Here is a 15678-nt window from a genome sequence, read left to right on the forward strand (position 1 = left end):
TCAAAACAAATACGTATGACTGACAAAGTTTAGTGTGCACTATTTTTGGCGGATCTTAAGAACCTACCTCCACCCTTCGCCACTGTTTTCCGTATACCTATATATTTAAGCTGGCAACACTGCCAATGGCAGTGTAGCTAACAAATTTTGTTATCGTTGGAGGTTATGTTTGTTGTTGGTTAAAATAATTATTAGATCCAGCTGATGTTAGCCATAGCAAGCGTCAGTGAAGAGTGGTGCATGCATAATTTAATAAATCCTATTTAATATGGCTAGTGGAAATTAAAAAAAACAAAAACTATTAGAATCAAGCAGCAGAGACTTTCAAAGTTGGTGGACTGAAGAGTATGGCTTGATTAACAAAGGCAATAAAGCAGTGTGTATTTTGTATTCTGGGTTAGTGGTATGCAGAACCTTGTCAGTGAAACGGTATTATGAGACAAACCATAAATGACTCCTTGAGAAAATGAAGGACGAACAAAAAGCCTTTATTGAAATTTATCGGCAGTCATTCAAATGTAACAGTTGCTTGTTATTTTGCCTCTAACATACTTCACTAAAAATGAAATACTGTTTAGTGATGGGGAATATAATATGAAATAAATGTAGTTTAAATGCTCCCATGATCTCTTGAAAAATTTTGAAATCAAGGAAAAAATTATTCAAAGAATTAAAGATATGCCTTCGGCTAGAAACACGGTGAAAAGTAGAATCTCTATTTTTAGCACGTAAAAACGTTCGCCAACCCTGCCCTGTATCATCCGACAGAATTATGTCACCTGATACACCTACATACCAGTGGCAAAGGGTGGAGGTAGGCTGTTAAAATCCGACATAATTAACTCACACTAAACTTTGTCCGTCAAACGTATTTGTTCGTAAACCATCTGTAATACGTATTCTTAATTCAATGAAAACAAATAAGTATATGACTGAAAAAGTGTGCACTTTTTTGTTGGTTCGCCCATAGCATACCTAAACTATTATGGTTTGTATTCTAATGGATTTAAGTTTTGTACCATTCCACCCATTGTACCATTTAATGGTACAAAACTTAAATCCATTAGAAATTAAATTCAAATTCCATCAAGTACCTTCGATCGATAGTATTAGTATTATTATGGTTTGGTTAGGCAGGGCTTAATTGAATTTTAAAAACTAACCAGCACCATCTGCAAATTGTATTTTTAGTACAATGAAAACATATAAGCATAAGCATGACTGACAAAATTTAGTATGCACTATTATGTATGTCGAATCTTAACAGCCTACCTCTACCCTTCGCCACTGCTACACATACAGTGTTTCGAGCCAAATGGGTTTTTTCACATCATATTGTATTTTGAAATAAAAACAATAAAAAAAATAATATAAACAAGCATGCATTTGTTTATATTATTTTAATATAATATCAGTTTCTATACGTTATTGAGTTTTTAAAACGATTTTTCTTTCATTAGCTTTTGGCGGGTTTTGGTAATTATATAATATAATATAGAATACGTACATATTTTTTGATTGATTTCGACAATATATGGACTTATAGCTTATCCTGATATATTCTGTTTTGTCTCATTTATCTGTAGGCCCATTCCTTTGGCTGAGACTTCCAGTCCAGCCTTTTTCAGCACCGATTCAGACATGGCAATGATATCAACATCATTGGCGTACGCTAGCGGGTACAGGTTTAGTAAATATTGTACCATTGCTGCTGGTATCGATATCTGTATTCTGGATAGCCTTTTCCAGTGCAATATTAAAGAGAAGGCATGCCAGGATGTCACTTTGCCTGAGGTCATTCAGCGTTATGAATGACTAATGTTATCCTCGATTATTTATTTCCAGAAGTTACTGTGGGCCGTTGCAGAGGCCCTGCGCGGTCAGGGCGTGGGAGTGAGCGATGAGAGCTTCCGGCGTTACGCGGTGCCACTGGCCAGACTCACCCGGAAGGTGTGCTCCTTGCCGCATCATCAGCACGCCCTCGCCGCCCTTACTGCCTCCACCAGTGACACCTTACTCAAGTAACTAACTGATTATGTTTATTTGGGCACTTCTTTATTAAGAGGATCACGTATGAAATTGTGTTGTCGAATGAAGATTTTGAAGAAATGCTTTCTTGAATCGTAGAAAGAAATTAGTACCGTGTGTAGAAATTAGTATCATAGTACAGTCGAACTTGGTTATTACAATCACAGAAATAGCAAGATCTCAGATGTAATGAGGAAACATTCGTTAACATTTTAGTTTATGATTTTCTCCATACATTTATTCACTTTTATAACGAGCTACTTCTCGGGTATACCGAGCAAAACTGTTAATGTGTCGATCATTTAAAAACAACATTTTTGACCCTAAGCAATAAAATCTTACCGGGCAGTTGACTGGACCGATGCCGCTGAGATCGGATTACGTTTATGACACTAGTTAAGTGTCTAAGTACTTAATTGGTGTTTTCACCGACAACATTGAAAAAGTATCCACGCATATGGTTGAAATTGCATGTAAAAAACCCAAGCTTTGTGAAGTCAGTAGGTACCTACCAGCACCGGCGGCTCAGCACTTCATTACAATAAACAACTTTTGTAGTTTATTAATACCATGCTTGTTTCTGGGATTTTTACAATGGTTTTCAGATTTTTTATGTTCTATGCTTTAATACGAGGGTGGGTCAATAAGTCCTTAGAAAAGCCGACAGGTGGCGCGACTAGTACTGTAAGCGGTTTGTTTTCATGCAGCGGCACTACCGATTCAGTATGCTGCGAAGTTTCAATCAGATTGGTCAAGTTGTTGTGTGTTTCTCGTACATTTAGAAAAAAAATTTGCTTGTGGAAAATGGAAAAATGGAAAATGGAGAAAATTGAGTTTAGAGCTGTTATTAAACATTTTAATATAAAAGGGTTAACAGCAAAGGAAATAAAAAATGAGTTGGATTTAGTTCACGGCATATCTGCTCCTTCACTTGCAACTATTTATAACTGGTTAAATGAATTTAAACGTGTTCGTACATCAACAAAGGATAAACCACGCTCAGGACGTCCTGTAGAGGTGACTACACCAGAAATGATCAATAAAATCCACGATATGGTGTTAAGTGACCGAAGATTAAAGTTGAGTGAGATAATTGAGGTTACAGGGATCTCAAAAGGTAGCGTCATTTCTATTTTACATGACAAATTGGGCATGAAAAAAATTTCTGCAAGATGAGTGCCGCGTTTGCTCACAGTCGACAATAAACGCAATAGGGTGGTGGCCTCTAAAGCCCTGTTGTCGCTCATGCAATGCAATCCGGATGAATTTTTTCGTCGTTTTGTGACTGTAGATGAAACATGGATACACCACTATACTCCCGAGACGAAAGAACAGTCAAAGCAGTGGATTGCGAAAGGCGAACCATGTCCAAAAAAGGCGAAAACCGTAAAATCAGCTGGTAAGGTTATGGCTACTGTATTTTGGGATGCACGTGGAATTATTTTCGTTGACTATTTGGAAAAAGGAAAAACAATAACAGGGGATTATTATGCATCTTTATTGGACCAGCTAAAAAACAAAATTGAAGAAAAACGGCCTCATTTAAACAGGAAAAAAATCCTCTTTCATCAGGACAATGCCCGTGTTCACACATATTCACGATCAATGGCTAAAATTGAAGAATTGAAGTTCGAATTGGTCGACCACCCACCGTATTCGCCAGATTTAGCCCCCAGTAACTTTTTCCTTTTCCCAAACTTAAAAAAATGGCTAAGTGGACAACGTTTTTTTTCAAATGAAGAAGTCATCGATCGGACAAATGCTTATTTTGAGGACCTTCCGAAAACTTATTTTTCTGACGGTTTAAAAAAAATTGAGAAACGTCTAACCAAGTGTATTGAGCTCCAAGGAGATTATGTTGAGAAATAAAAAAAAAATACAAAAATAAAAACTGTTTTAATGCTTTTTTCTAAGGAATTATTGACCCACCCTCGTAGAACGTGGCACGAAAAATGTTATATAACGATATAACGAGTAATACTTATTATGTTGAGAAATAAAAAAAAAATACAAAAATAAAAACTGTTTTAATGCTTTTTTCTAAGGAATTATTGACCCACCCTCGTAGAACGACGCACGAAAAATGTTATATAACGATATAACGAGTAATACTTATAACAAGCAAATTCATTCGGTCCCATCTTCCTCGTAATAACCAAGTTCGACTGTAATTCAACATAACATCTTTCATTATCTGGGCAATGGCTCTATCCATTAAGCTATCAATCCAACTATCTTACTTGCAAACAATTATTGCTAATAACTGTACAATCTGAGGTGTTTCAAATTCCATCAAGAAATGGCTACCAACTCACTACTTTTAGCCAAGGTAACGATGTTTTTACATAATGCTAGTGTCAGGAGTAAATGAAAACTTTCTTTATGGCACTTGCACATACTATGTAATACAGTAAAACCCTGTTAATACGAACAGGGCTAATTCGAAATTAGCTGTAAAAAGAAATTTTCACAAAAATTTATAAAATCTATTTAGGTACAGTGATTACGAACAATTTTACAAAATTTAAACAAAAACATTTTTCAAGTTTTACTGTTTTTTGCCATCCATTTTGTATTTCGAAATTTAATTTTTTTCAGTTGAAAGGACAGTTCAATATTGAATTCACAAGAATTTACTGTAATTAATAAATATTTTTTTATGAATGAAGTTTCTGTTTGTTGAAATTGTATCATTTTGAAAAACTTCTGACTGACAACTCCCGACATCACTATAAATCATCTTAGTAATATCCATATGGCCTACTTGTTAGTGAAACTGTCCCTGAAGCCCTGGGTCTCAGATTTGATCCCAGAACTGGTCAAAACAGTTACATGTAAATTGTACATAAAACATTTTACCGTAGCACAGTTTGTCGTGAGCTTTACTTAGCGGAAAGAGATGACCGTATACTATACGGTCTCCAATTTTATTAAATTCAATATGAACATTAATTCAATTTTCATAGCCGATTTTTGCAAAATTCATGAATTCAAGAATGAAAACCTAACCTAACAAATAATCCAGTATATCGCCTATTTTCAAAATATGTTTGCCGCTGGCTTCCTGTAAACTGACAAGAACCGTGTTTTATTTAGACATGAATTTTATCTCAGTACTTTACGACCCAAAGAGATTGGACTGTCTTTAATATACGACCATATGTTTTCGATACAATATTTCACAGTGAAGTGTGATACGGCAAACTCCATACGTACAGATTTCCGGACATGTGTCAAAACATACACGTTTTTTTCAATGTGTGTTTGATCCAATGCAAGGGCCAATTGAATATCCAGCATCTGTTAATATTCTGGTTGCACAATATCTTTGTTTAGATTGTAATATTTATCGATGTATTCAGAATCGCCAGAATGCACGTATTCGCCGTGATACGGGGCAGGTCCATCGACGAGCTTTTCCTGGAGGAGCAAGGCAAGCAGATGACGGGCGTGGCTCGGCTCTCCGGCTACGTACCACCCTCCCACACCTTGAGCCACTCCGCCACGAAGAACAGTGTAAACAGCGAGAACTCCTTTCCAGAGAAGCGCACCTTCAAAACGGAGGGCGGGGCTCCTCCCAAGAGTGTTTTGCAGGACAAAACCGTTAACATAGACATCAGGTCCAACAGCTGCAGCGAGGCTAGCGCTGGAATCGAACTGAAGAAGGTGGCCGACAGGGAGCGGCTGAGGGCCAGACGACAGATCTCATTTGACTTTGCGGACGGCCCGGCTGATAGGTGACCTCCAAATAATGTCTCCTTCCGTTTGTTATTGTTTGTGTTGAAGTGTTTTTTATAATGTCATCTGTTATTAAATCTGGTTCTTGTGGTTTAATTTCTGTTGATCAACCTTTAGGCCCCTTACACACAAGTTGGCAATTTGCGGTTGCCTCAAGTTTGTATGTGCAAGGGGCCTTAGTGGATTATTCTTCTATTACAAGTGGAAATCTAAATTGAATGCATTTATTAAATTCAATTTTAATTAACGCTCTATGGACATTGCCAATCACAAATTGAATACAGTACAAACAAAAAAAAACACAAAAATAGTACCATTTTTCAGTCAGGCATAATCTCTGTATCCCATCAGCAAAGTGGAAAACGCAACAAACATTTTCACCCATGAATTGGATATTAAATAGTGCGTACCGTATTTTTGTATATTTTTTATCACTCTAACGTAATGACTTACTGTTCTAAATTTTGATACAAAAGTGGCAATGTGTGTGATCACTTATATTTAGATATACTTCTGTTGTAATAATAATTACATATGTACATTGGATTCTTGACTTACAGATTTTATTATATTGCAGTTATACGAAACCTTTGGATTGTCTGTGTATTAGATTTTTAAATATGAAATTTTTTTCCAATTTTTATGTTTTTATTTCTATCTACCAAAAGATTGATATCTCCTAGATAAGCATACTTGAAAGTCTCCTGTTTTTCATGACTGTTTCACTGAATACTAAGGCTTATACTCCATATCATCAGTCTTAATCAATCAAAATTTGCCAGCATTTAATGCTGGACGAAGACCTCTCCAAACTGATGACATTTCTTCTTCAGAAATCACTGAATATATCGTCTCTGTTCTGGCAGAACACACTAACTGGAGAATACTAGTTTTGAGTAATTTGACTTTGAAGTTGTTAAAATGTTTGAAATGATCTATCATGTGAGTTTATTAAGTAATCGTAAAAAGGATGATTTTAAAATAAAGACTGTTTATTTATTATGAAGGTTTCCAGACGGTAAAGTTTGAAATAAGGAACATTTTGGTATAATTAATTCAATATGTAATTTTTTCGAATTAGTGTCTTCTGCCAGAACAGTGACGATATTATTATCGATCCAGTGCCAACGAACAGACGACAAGATTTATCCAGCGATTGTCTCTTTTCGAGTTGTGCATCTCTGCATACCACGCTGTGATACTATTTTTTCTTTAGATCTCTCCTTTACTGAGGATTCATGTTTCGTACGCATATCGCGAGCCTAATACTACAAGGTTCTAAAGTGTTTATTTTTGACAAAACAAACCAAGCAATGAAGTAGTATTTTAAGATGTCTCATTGTTACTTTTGTTTCTCCAAAATAAACACTTGTAATGTACGTTGTAATTCTCAACTTACCACTATGCGTTTTCGATATTTGACTTTACAATACTTCGAATTGATGACATATATCCATTGGTTTCTTTTGTAGTCTTTCCATGTTATACATGCAAATTTCCATGGAGCACTGATAGCACACTATGCTTTAGGCACAATATAAGATCATTTTTGAACATACTATTCAGATATCCAAATGCGCTCTAAGCTAGTTTGGTGAAATGTTAGATGACAGCCAAATATATATCGAACTCTTAAATATTTTAGTGATCAATGTTTAAAAACGCCAACCTACGAAATACTTATATTCTGTTCTACAGCACTAAAAATGTTCCAGTGGTGTAATACTGAAAGGATCCATATAGATTTAATGCTAAGGGAAAAAAGGGTGCATGCAATTTTATATTATATAATAGCAATTATCATTGTACCAAGTTGCTTTCTTTGCGTGAGTGATATTCTACATAATATTATAATTTCAATTGTTTGTTTTATTGTGTGAGATAAGATTTTATTTGTTTTGACTTAATTTAAAGCCGTATAGAAACTTTTACTTGCGTCAGAATTTTGACCTTATCAGCTTTCTGCATTACACTTATCAAATTTTCTCGCGTGAATGATTTATTTTATTTATGTTTAAATTATTCTTAGCCTTATAATCAAAGTATACACACCGCTGGAGGACGTGTGTATACTGTGTACATTTTATTTTTACAAGATGAATTTGAGTGGAGAAAAAATTACGATGAAATATCAACTGCTTAATCTACAAACCAGCCAACTGCACTTTTGACCAAAAATGGGATTTTGTTATAAAGCATGTTTTCTATACTCATACAAAATTTCAAACTCCTAAACCTATAAATAAATGCATTATCGTTCTTCACACAAAACACCGAACAGCAGGAGCCAAATTTCCAATATCGTAAATGGAACAACTCCGCTCTTTATATAAATTTTCTTTATTATATAAAAGGGAAGCTAAAATAGTTTATTAATTCATAGGAATTGTTAAATTTCACTCGATAGTTAAATTATTATGTTTTTTTCTCCTTGCTGAACAATTTGCCCAAATGGAGTTGACCTGGTTGGAGATTAAGCAGTCCATATGTATTTTGACATATAAGGCAACTATGAAGAACTATACTAAATCGTAAATGGCAATACTAAATTATACAACGCAACATTGTTTTTACTAAAATTGTATGTAAGACTTTGTTTCACTGTTTCAATATTACAAGGTTGTATGTAACATTATTTGTGTTTATTAGGTTACCACATTATAAATATCACTTTATCCGATACTTTCTCAAATATATAAGTCTGCCTACATGGCTTAGAGGTATTTTGAGTAATATATTAAGACAATTATGTCCTATTAGAAATTTTTGTTGCAAATTATTTTGCAATTCTGTGAAAAAAGGAAAAATGGTTGAGTCGAATCGATGCCACATAAACATAGAAATGAAGTTGACCAAACCTAAATCTTCTTTTGACTCTCCTGAAAGGTAGTGATTTTAGACTTACTTTCCCTACCGAAAAATGAATTCTTTCTCATCACAGATATAATATATACTGCATACTTTACATATTTGCATACTTTTTCTGATACTTATCTGTTATAATGAAAATGCAACCTGTGAAAGGACAATGTGCGACAATTTATTATCTATGGAAATGCACGAAATAATATTTAGTTAGTACAACAATAGAAATCACGTTTGGCTAATATATAACTGAGACCTTAATTACTACAGGAAAGATGGTGGCTGTAAACAATGCCACCATATTTAATGCACTAATATACAAAATATTAATTTGTCAGTGGTACCAATTCAATGGCACTAAAAATGTTTCAGAATTCCATCAAGTGCTGTAATACTAAAAGGCTTTTGATTTTACTGCACATAACCCCTTGTAATTTTGAAGCAACTATTCATTTCTCATTTCATCTCGTCGTTAAGTTCTAATAACTATTTGTATTCATAATATATTCGCATTATAAACAAAAGGGTACTAACATGCGTTCATAAATTATTAAACGTAGCTTAGTGGGATTAAATTTAAGAAATGGATATTTCGAGCACACAAATACGGCTCTTGTCGCACAATTAATTTAAATTTTAAATACTGTAATCGTATAGAGACTACTTAAGTATTTTTCTAATGAAATGCATAAAGAAATATATATGACCAATTAATTATTCTATATCGATGAAATTAGTAATGTATTGATTATCTTCCGATCGCGAATCTAATACTGCAAGGTTCTAAGTGTTTATTTTTGGCAAATACTTAGAACCTTGTAGTTCTACTTTAGGTCTTATAGGTCTACACAGAGTTGATATCATGTAGTTTTCAACACGGTGGCAATAAGACTAAGGTGCACTAATTTGAATGTGTTATTATTTACCTGTTTTAAAAGATCTACAAATATGTATGTTTAATATGTACTTTGTCTGTGGCACTCACATTGTGTGGTATTGAAAAGCTGTACCTATTATATAAAATCACATTGAGAGAGGCAATTGTATAATAATAGAAATGAGTTGATTGTTATTGTAAACAACCATGGAAGACACGCTGGATGATTTATTAAAATTATAGAATTGACCAAATAAATTTCTCGTTATTGTCTTATGTTATGGTTTACACAGGATTTTATTGAATTTTAAAAATAAACCCACGACACCATCTGCAATTTGCAGTCTTAGTTCAATGAAAGCAAATACGTATTACTGACAAAGTTTAATGTGCACTATTATATAATTCTGCTCTGCTAAGTAAAAAGACGGTGTTTTTGGTTTTAGTGAAATGAGAACCCAAGTTTTAAGCGACATTATTTAAAATTATTGGAATTTTACTTGGGTTCTCATTTCACTAAAACCAAAAACACTGTCTTTTTACTTAGCAGCGCCAGTATTTATGTAGGATCTTAACCGTGTAAACCAATAAGAACCGTGTTTTATTTAGACATGAATTTTATGTCAGTACTATACGACCCAAAGAGGTTGGATGGTCTTTAATATACGGCCATTTTTCCGATAGAACGTTTTACGGTGAAGTGTGACACGTAACAGCGTACCTCCACCCTTCCCCAATGATATCAGTACATGTTTTGAAATCGACACATACAGTCGAACTTGGTTATTACGAGGAAGACGGACCGACTTAATTTGCTTGTTATAAGCATTACTCGTTACATAGCATTTTTCGCGCCACGTTCTATTTAAGCATAGAATATAAAAAATTTGAAAACCATCGTAAAAATCTCCGAAGCAAGCATGGCATTCATAAACTACAAAATAAGTTGTTTATTGTAATGAAGTGCTGAGCCACCGGCGCTGGTAGGTACCTACTGACTTCACAAAGCGTGGATTTTTTAATGCAATTTCAACCATATGCATGGATACTTTTTCAATGTTGTCGACGAAAACACCAATTAGATACTTAGACACTTAACTAGTTAGTGTCATAAACGTAATCCGATCCCGGCGGCATCAGTCCGGTCGAATTTTATTGCTTAGGGTTGAAAATGTTGTTTTTAAACGATCGACACATTAACAGTTTTGCTCGGTATACCCGAAAAGTAGCTCGTTATAAAAGTGAATAAATGTATGGAGAAAATCATAAACTAAAATGTCAACGAATGTTTCCTCATTACATCCGAGATCTCGCTATTTCCGTGATCGTATTAACCAAGTTCGACTGTATATTTCATTTTACAAAATGTTGCAAGCAATCAAATGCTGAGCATTTTTTTTAAAAATGCAATAATTATTAATTCACCTTTTCCAATGATATTATAATTAATCGTAAGTTTTATTAATTTCCTTTTGTTTTGTTTTAATAGTCTCTACTCTCACCTCACTAAACTGTAGATAATAAAAATACAAATGTAATATTTAAAGACGGCCTTAACTTTTTCAGTTTTGTAAATTATAATACGGTTCGTAATCATTAATAATTAGATGTAGTACATAGTTAGTTAATAAATTATTGTAAATATGATTGAAAATAAATAAAACAAGCATTGATGAAGATGTCTATTTGTTATAATTTGTTGTTTTATTATATTTCCCTATCCGATTAATCTTTCAAAAGACAACGAATGAAGAAAACGTTTTCTATATGACAAACTCTTTTGAGGTGTCTATATCGTGCGATCAAGCCGAAACCAATTTCGCTTCTCTTTCAATACGATGAGAGACCGCACAGTCTGTTCTCTTATCTCCCCATTACTCTTAGGCCATCCGCTCAGGTGAATACTCAAAAAAGGCGAGACTGAAACTTCAGTATCTAACTAATGTATTTCAATGGCGGCTCGCTGACGGCATGACTGGAATCTCTCAGTTTCAAAACGTTCACGACCGAAACCCCGAAGAGACGTGACCAGCGGCGGCTCCTCTAATACCATCCAAGTGCTATGCACTGCCTGCATTTTTGAAGACATCACTCAACTTTTCATTGTTATTCATATGTGTATCACTCACTTCGCGAAGTAGAACATGTAGCAGTATTATGAACAATACTCCGTTCATGTGCGCAAAGCGATTGCGATCCAAGTGGATTTTCAGTTTGTACAGGATTATAATGAGGTCATTGTATACTTTTTAAACGGTAGTCCAATGTTCCTGTGGTAGCGTTTTGTGTAGCATTTTTTACACACTTTATGATCGGCGCACGAAATTAGGACTAGAAACAAAAACGCCAGTTTCTGTTTTATAACAATGTTGGCTAGTTAATTTTTAATAATTTCACATTTAAGATTTAATGAATCGCGAAACTTTTACGAAAATACAAACTAACGCATTTATTTCTAAACCACTCAAATACATTCAATAATATAATAAAAAAAAAACAAAGCAGCACTACATGAGTAGTAGGTCGTAGCTGAATAATAAATAAGAACGATAATATAAGAGAAACATACTTTTAATGACACATAAATACATCAGAAATAAATATGAGTTCGAAGGAACGCTGATTTACAATATAAATATTACCCACGCAATGTTAGTTTATTTTATAAGTTCACTTAATCAATAATAATATGAGATTTAAAAACTAAATATACTGCTGTGCACTATTAACGAAGTGACCCAGCGTACGTCATCCGTTTTACGACGGTTCATATTTGGCTGACGCATCCGTTGTTCTGAGCGTAAAGCGATAAACCGTGACATTTATTTTTCTTTATTGATATTAAATCATTCTAATTGTTGAAAAACTTTTTTAAGAAATAGAATAAATAAACAAAGATATTTTTAGCTTAGAGCGGAATGCAGAAACATTTGTAATAACTAAACTTTCCTTAGCAGAAAACACTATGCAGAAACATTGTCCTTAGAAGATCATTTCTATTGAAAATAATAGCATATTTAAAAATTCTCTTATAGTTTAGGTAAATTATTTTATAATTGTTAAACGATGACATAAATATGACAACTGCATTTTATAAATGCAATAACTATAAATACATATTAATATTTAATTATAATACTCTTATGTTTCCGTTATAAGTCATTATACGTGATTCCACAGGCACCGCAAGATATTTTTTTAACATGGTAACACTAGCGCCAAGTGTCATTCTTCACCTGGCATTTTGTATTTCTGCGGGCTGGCAGTATGCAGCTGTAAAATAATATTCTGCAAGTACATGCCAAACGAATTAACACTATCAATATCCATATTGAGATACATTGTTAAATGAATTTGAGTGTATGGACTGTTTTATAGACATGCGAATTTATTTTGACAGCAGCTGTCAGTGGTAAATGGTAATACAGAAGGGGGCGTGTTCATAACAAAAGTAGTCTATGGTTAAGGATTCCTTAACTCTATACTCAGGATTGTCTATAGTTAAGTCATGCTTTTCGGCGACTTATCCTTAGGATCGAAATCTTAGATTGTGCATTCCGCTCTTACCTTCTGAGAAGTTCGACGTTTCAGTCGTTTTACACTAAGATATTATCTTAGAGCGGAATGCAGAAACATTTGTCATAACTAAAATTTCCTTAGCAGAAAACACTATGCAGAAACACTGTCCTTAGTTAAGATCATTTTTATTGAAAATAATACCATATTTAAAAATTCTCGTTAGGTAAATTATTTTATAATCGTTAAACGATGACAAAAATATGACAACTGCATTTTATAAATGCAATAACTATAAATACATATTAATATTTAATTATAATACTCTTATGTTTCCGTTATAAGTCATTATACGTGATTCCACAGGCACCACAAGATTTTTTTTTAACATGGTATCACTAGCATCAAGTGTCATTCTTCATCTGGTATTTTGTATTTCTGCGGGCTGGCGTATAAAAATAAAATAATATTCTGCAAGTACATGCCAAACGAATTAACACTATCAATATCCATATTGAGATACATTGTCAAATGAATTTGAGTGTATGGACTGTGTTATAGACATGCGAATTTATTTTGACAGCAGCTGTCAGTGGTAAATGGTAATACAGAAGGGGGCGTGTTCATAACAAAAGTAGTCTATGGTTAAGGATTCCTTAACTCTATACTCAGGATTGTCTATAGTTAAGTCATGCTTTTCGGCGACTTATCCTTAGGAACGAAATCTTAGATTGTGCATTCCGCTCCTAGCTTATTGACACGGCAGCCTTCGGTGATTAAGTTAATCATGGAGACGCTTTACGACCTTTACATGGCTAGGACAAGTGTTCCTGATGCCGCCAAAGAGTGTGACACTTCGTACCCTTATGGCACAGCCTCAAGGGTTCCGTTGCCATGGCCGGCCCTCCCTCACCCCACAGCGGTGCTACAAAAGCGACCTATGTGCTGCAGGTCTGTCATGGCGGGAGGCGCAAGAGTTGGACCGAGGGAAGTGGCGCGAACTTGTGCTTGCCCTAATGCTGGGTATAGAAGGTAAACCATTGCGCACTACCAGAAAATGCTATTCTGAAGACCACCGGCCGCCACTAGACGTGACATGCTAGACTCTCAGTTTCTAGTCACCCATTAAACAGAGGTACCAATCAGTGGCGGCCGGTGGTTTCCAAAATTGCTTTCATTGGGGGTGTATTAAACATTTTCTTGCCTTATTTAAAAAGAATATCAATTCGGTGTTGTTTCTGTTTAGCGAACACCTCAATCACTTCTCATTAAAGTCTGGAACTGTTTTTGAAAGTTTTTGCATGAATAAAGAGTCAAATGTCGAGTCAGGACATGGGCGAGCATAACCTCGGAATAAACTGTTCGTGCATATTTTCTAAACAATATCTACTTATCATTTTAGTCTGAAAATATTCACGATAAACTCGAGAAACATGTTGATATGGTAATTATTCACAAATATTTATCATTTTGTTATTATTTCATATTTTTAAGGGATTTCTTTAATTCAAAAAATAGCCCTAGTTCCTAGTAAAAATTGGCATGGGGTGATAAGGTTAATATGTACCTACTCGACATACATCAAAACAAAAACCGAAAAGCTTTGCGGTCGCACTTATAATCGGGGCGGCCCTGTCTATCGATAGAAGAAATTAAAACCAGATAATTGAAAACGTTTAGTTTGAAAGTACATAAGCGTGTGAGTTTGCATTATGTTACGTAAATGGACAATTTCCAGATAGGTTTTAATCACCATATTGATTTGAGCCATAATAATATTGTATTAATAACAATTTACCCCGCGGAATGATTTACGAGGCAGTGCTAATGCATCAATGATACTGATTTATGACTTTATTTATATACTGAATAATAATCACCCGAGTTTTTTCATCTAGCCTCGCGGCCGCTCTATTATTAAAGTCCCAGAGTAATGCTCCGGTCACGGCTTATGAATTTATATTACCATATTTTAGATACGTAAAATTGTTTTTTCATTATACGATGCTCTTGCTCGCAATCAATTCTGAATATCTCCGCTCTTATGAGGTGAATTAGATAATTTGAATCCATTTTGTTTAATATAAAACGAGTGGGAAATTATATGATAACAATAAACACCAATCTTACCTACAATCGCATTTATTTAATTTAAAATAAATTTGGCGCCATTCACATTGATGAGACGCTAATTTCGATTCATAAAATATATATTTTTTACACCAGTGTTCATTCTTATATGGGACGAAGGTAAAATAAATGGCTGAAGAGAACCGATCTATATAATATTAAGAATGTACCTAAGTCCTAAATTAATTGTGTAGAAGATTCTTACTAAAGCCGCGTTGACACGATCCAAGTAGACTTGGATAGGAATAATTAGTACGAAGATGTCTCATCCAAGTGACAGCTTCATACTATTTGTTCCTATCCAAGTTAACTTACTAATAATAATAAGGATTTCAAGTTATACACATTTATATTTTTATAAAAATCGATGTTTTTTAAAATATATATAAAAAATATTAAAACAATGAATTAGTCAAAAATCTAAACGACAGAAAATCTAACACTTAATAAACTAAATTTTAATAATAAATATGGCCATAAAATATAATGTAATAATAAGATTTGACCATGCAACGAATTCACAT

The 15678-nt window shown here is 34.1% G+C and overlaps 1 protein-coding gene across 1 annotated transcript in view; it reads left to right on the forward strand.

Moving 5' to 3' along the window:
* The window catches only part of mi (cyclin E-interacting protein minus), a 31440-nt gene extending 22902 nt beyond the window's left edge, over positions 1–8538 (forward strand). Inside the window, exons 6-7 of the mRNA XM_085943609.1 lie at positions 1846–2021; positions 5391–8538. Of these exons, the coding sequence (XP_085799735.1) occupies positions 1846–2021; positions 5391–5769 (555 nt within the window). The 3' untranslated portion in view covers positions 5770–8538. The remainder of the gene's footprint in view (positions 1–1845; positions 2022–5390) is intronic.
* Positions 8539–15678: the final 7140 nt, after the last annotated feature.

Source organism: Rhyacophila brunnea, unplaced genomic scaffold, assembly GCF_057557595.1.
Source record: "Rhyacophila brunnea isolate RB1 unplaced genomic scaffold, BYU_Rbru_1.0 scaffold_16, whole genome shotgun sequence".
Taxonomy (NCBI): Eukaryota; Metazoa; Arthropoda; class Insecta; order Trichoptera; family Rhyacophilidae; genus Rhyacophila; species Rhyacophila brunnea.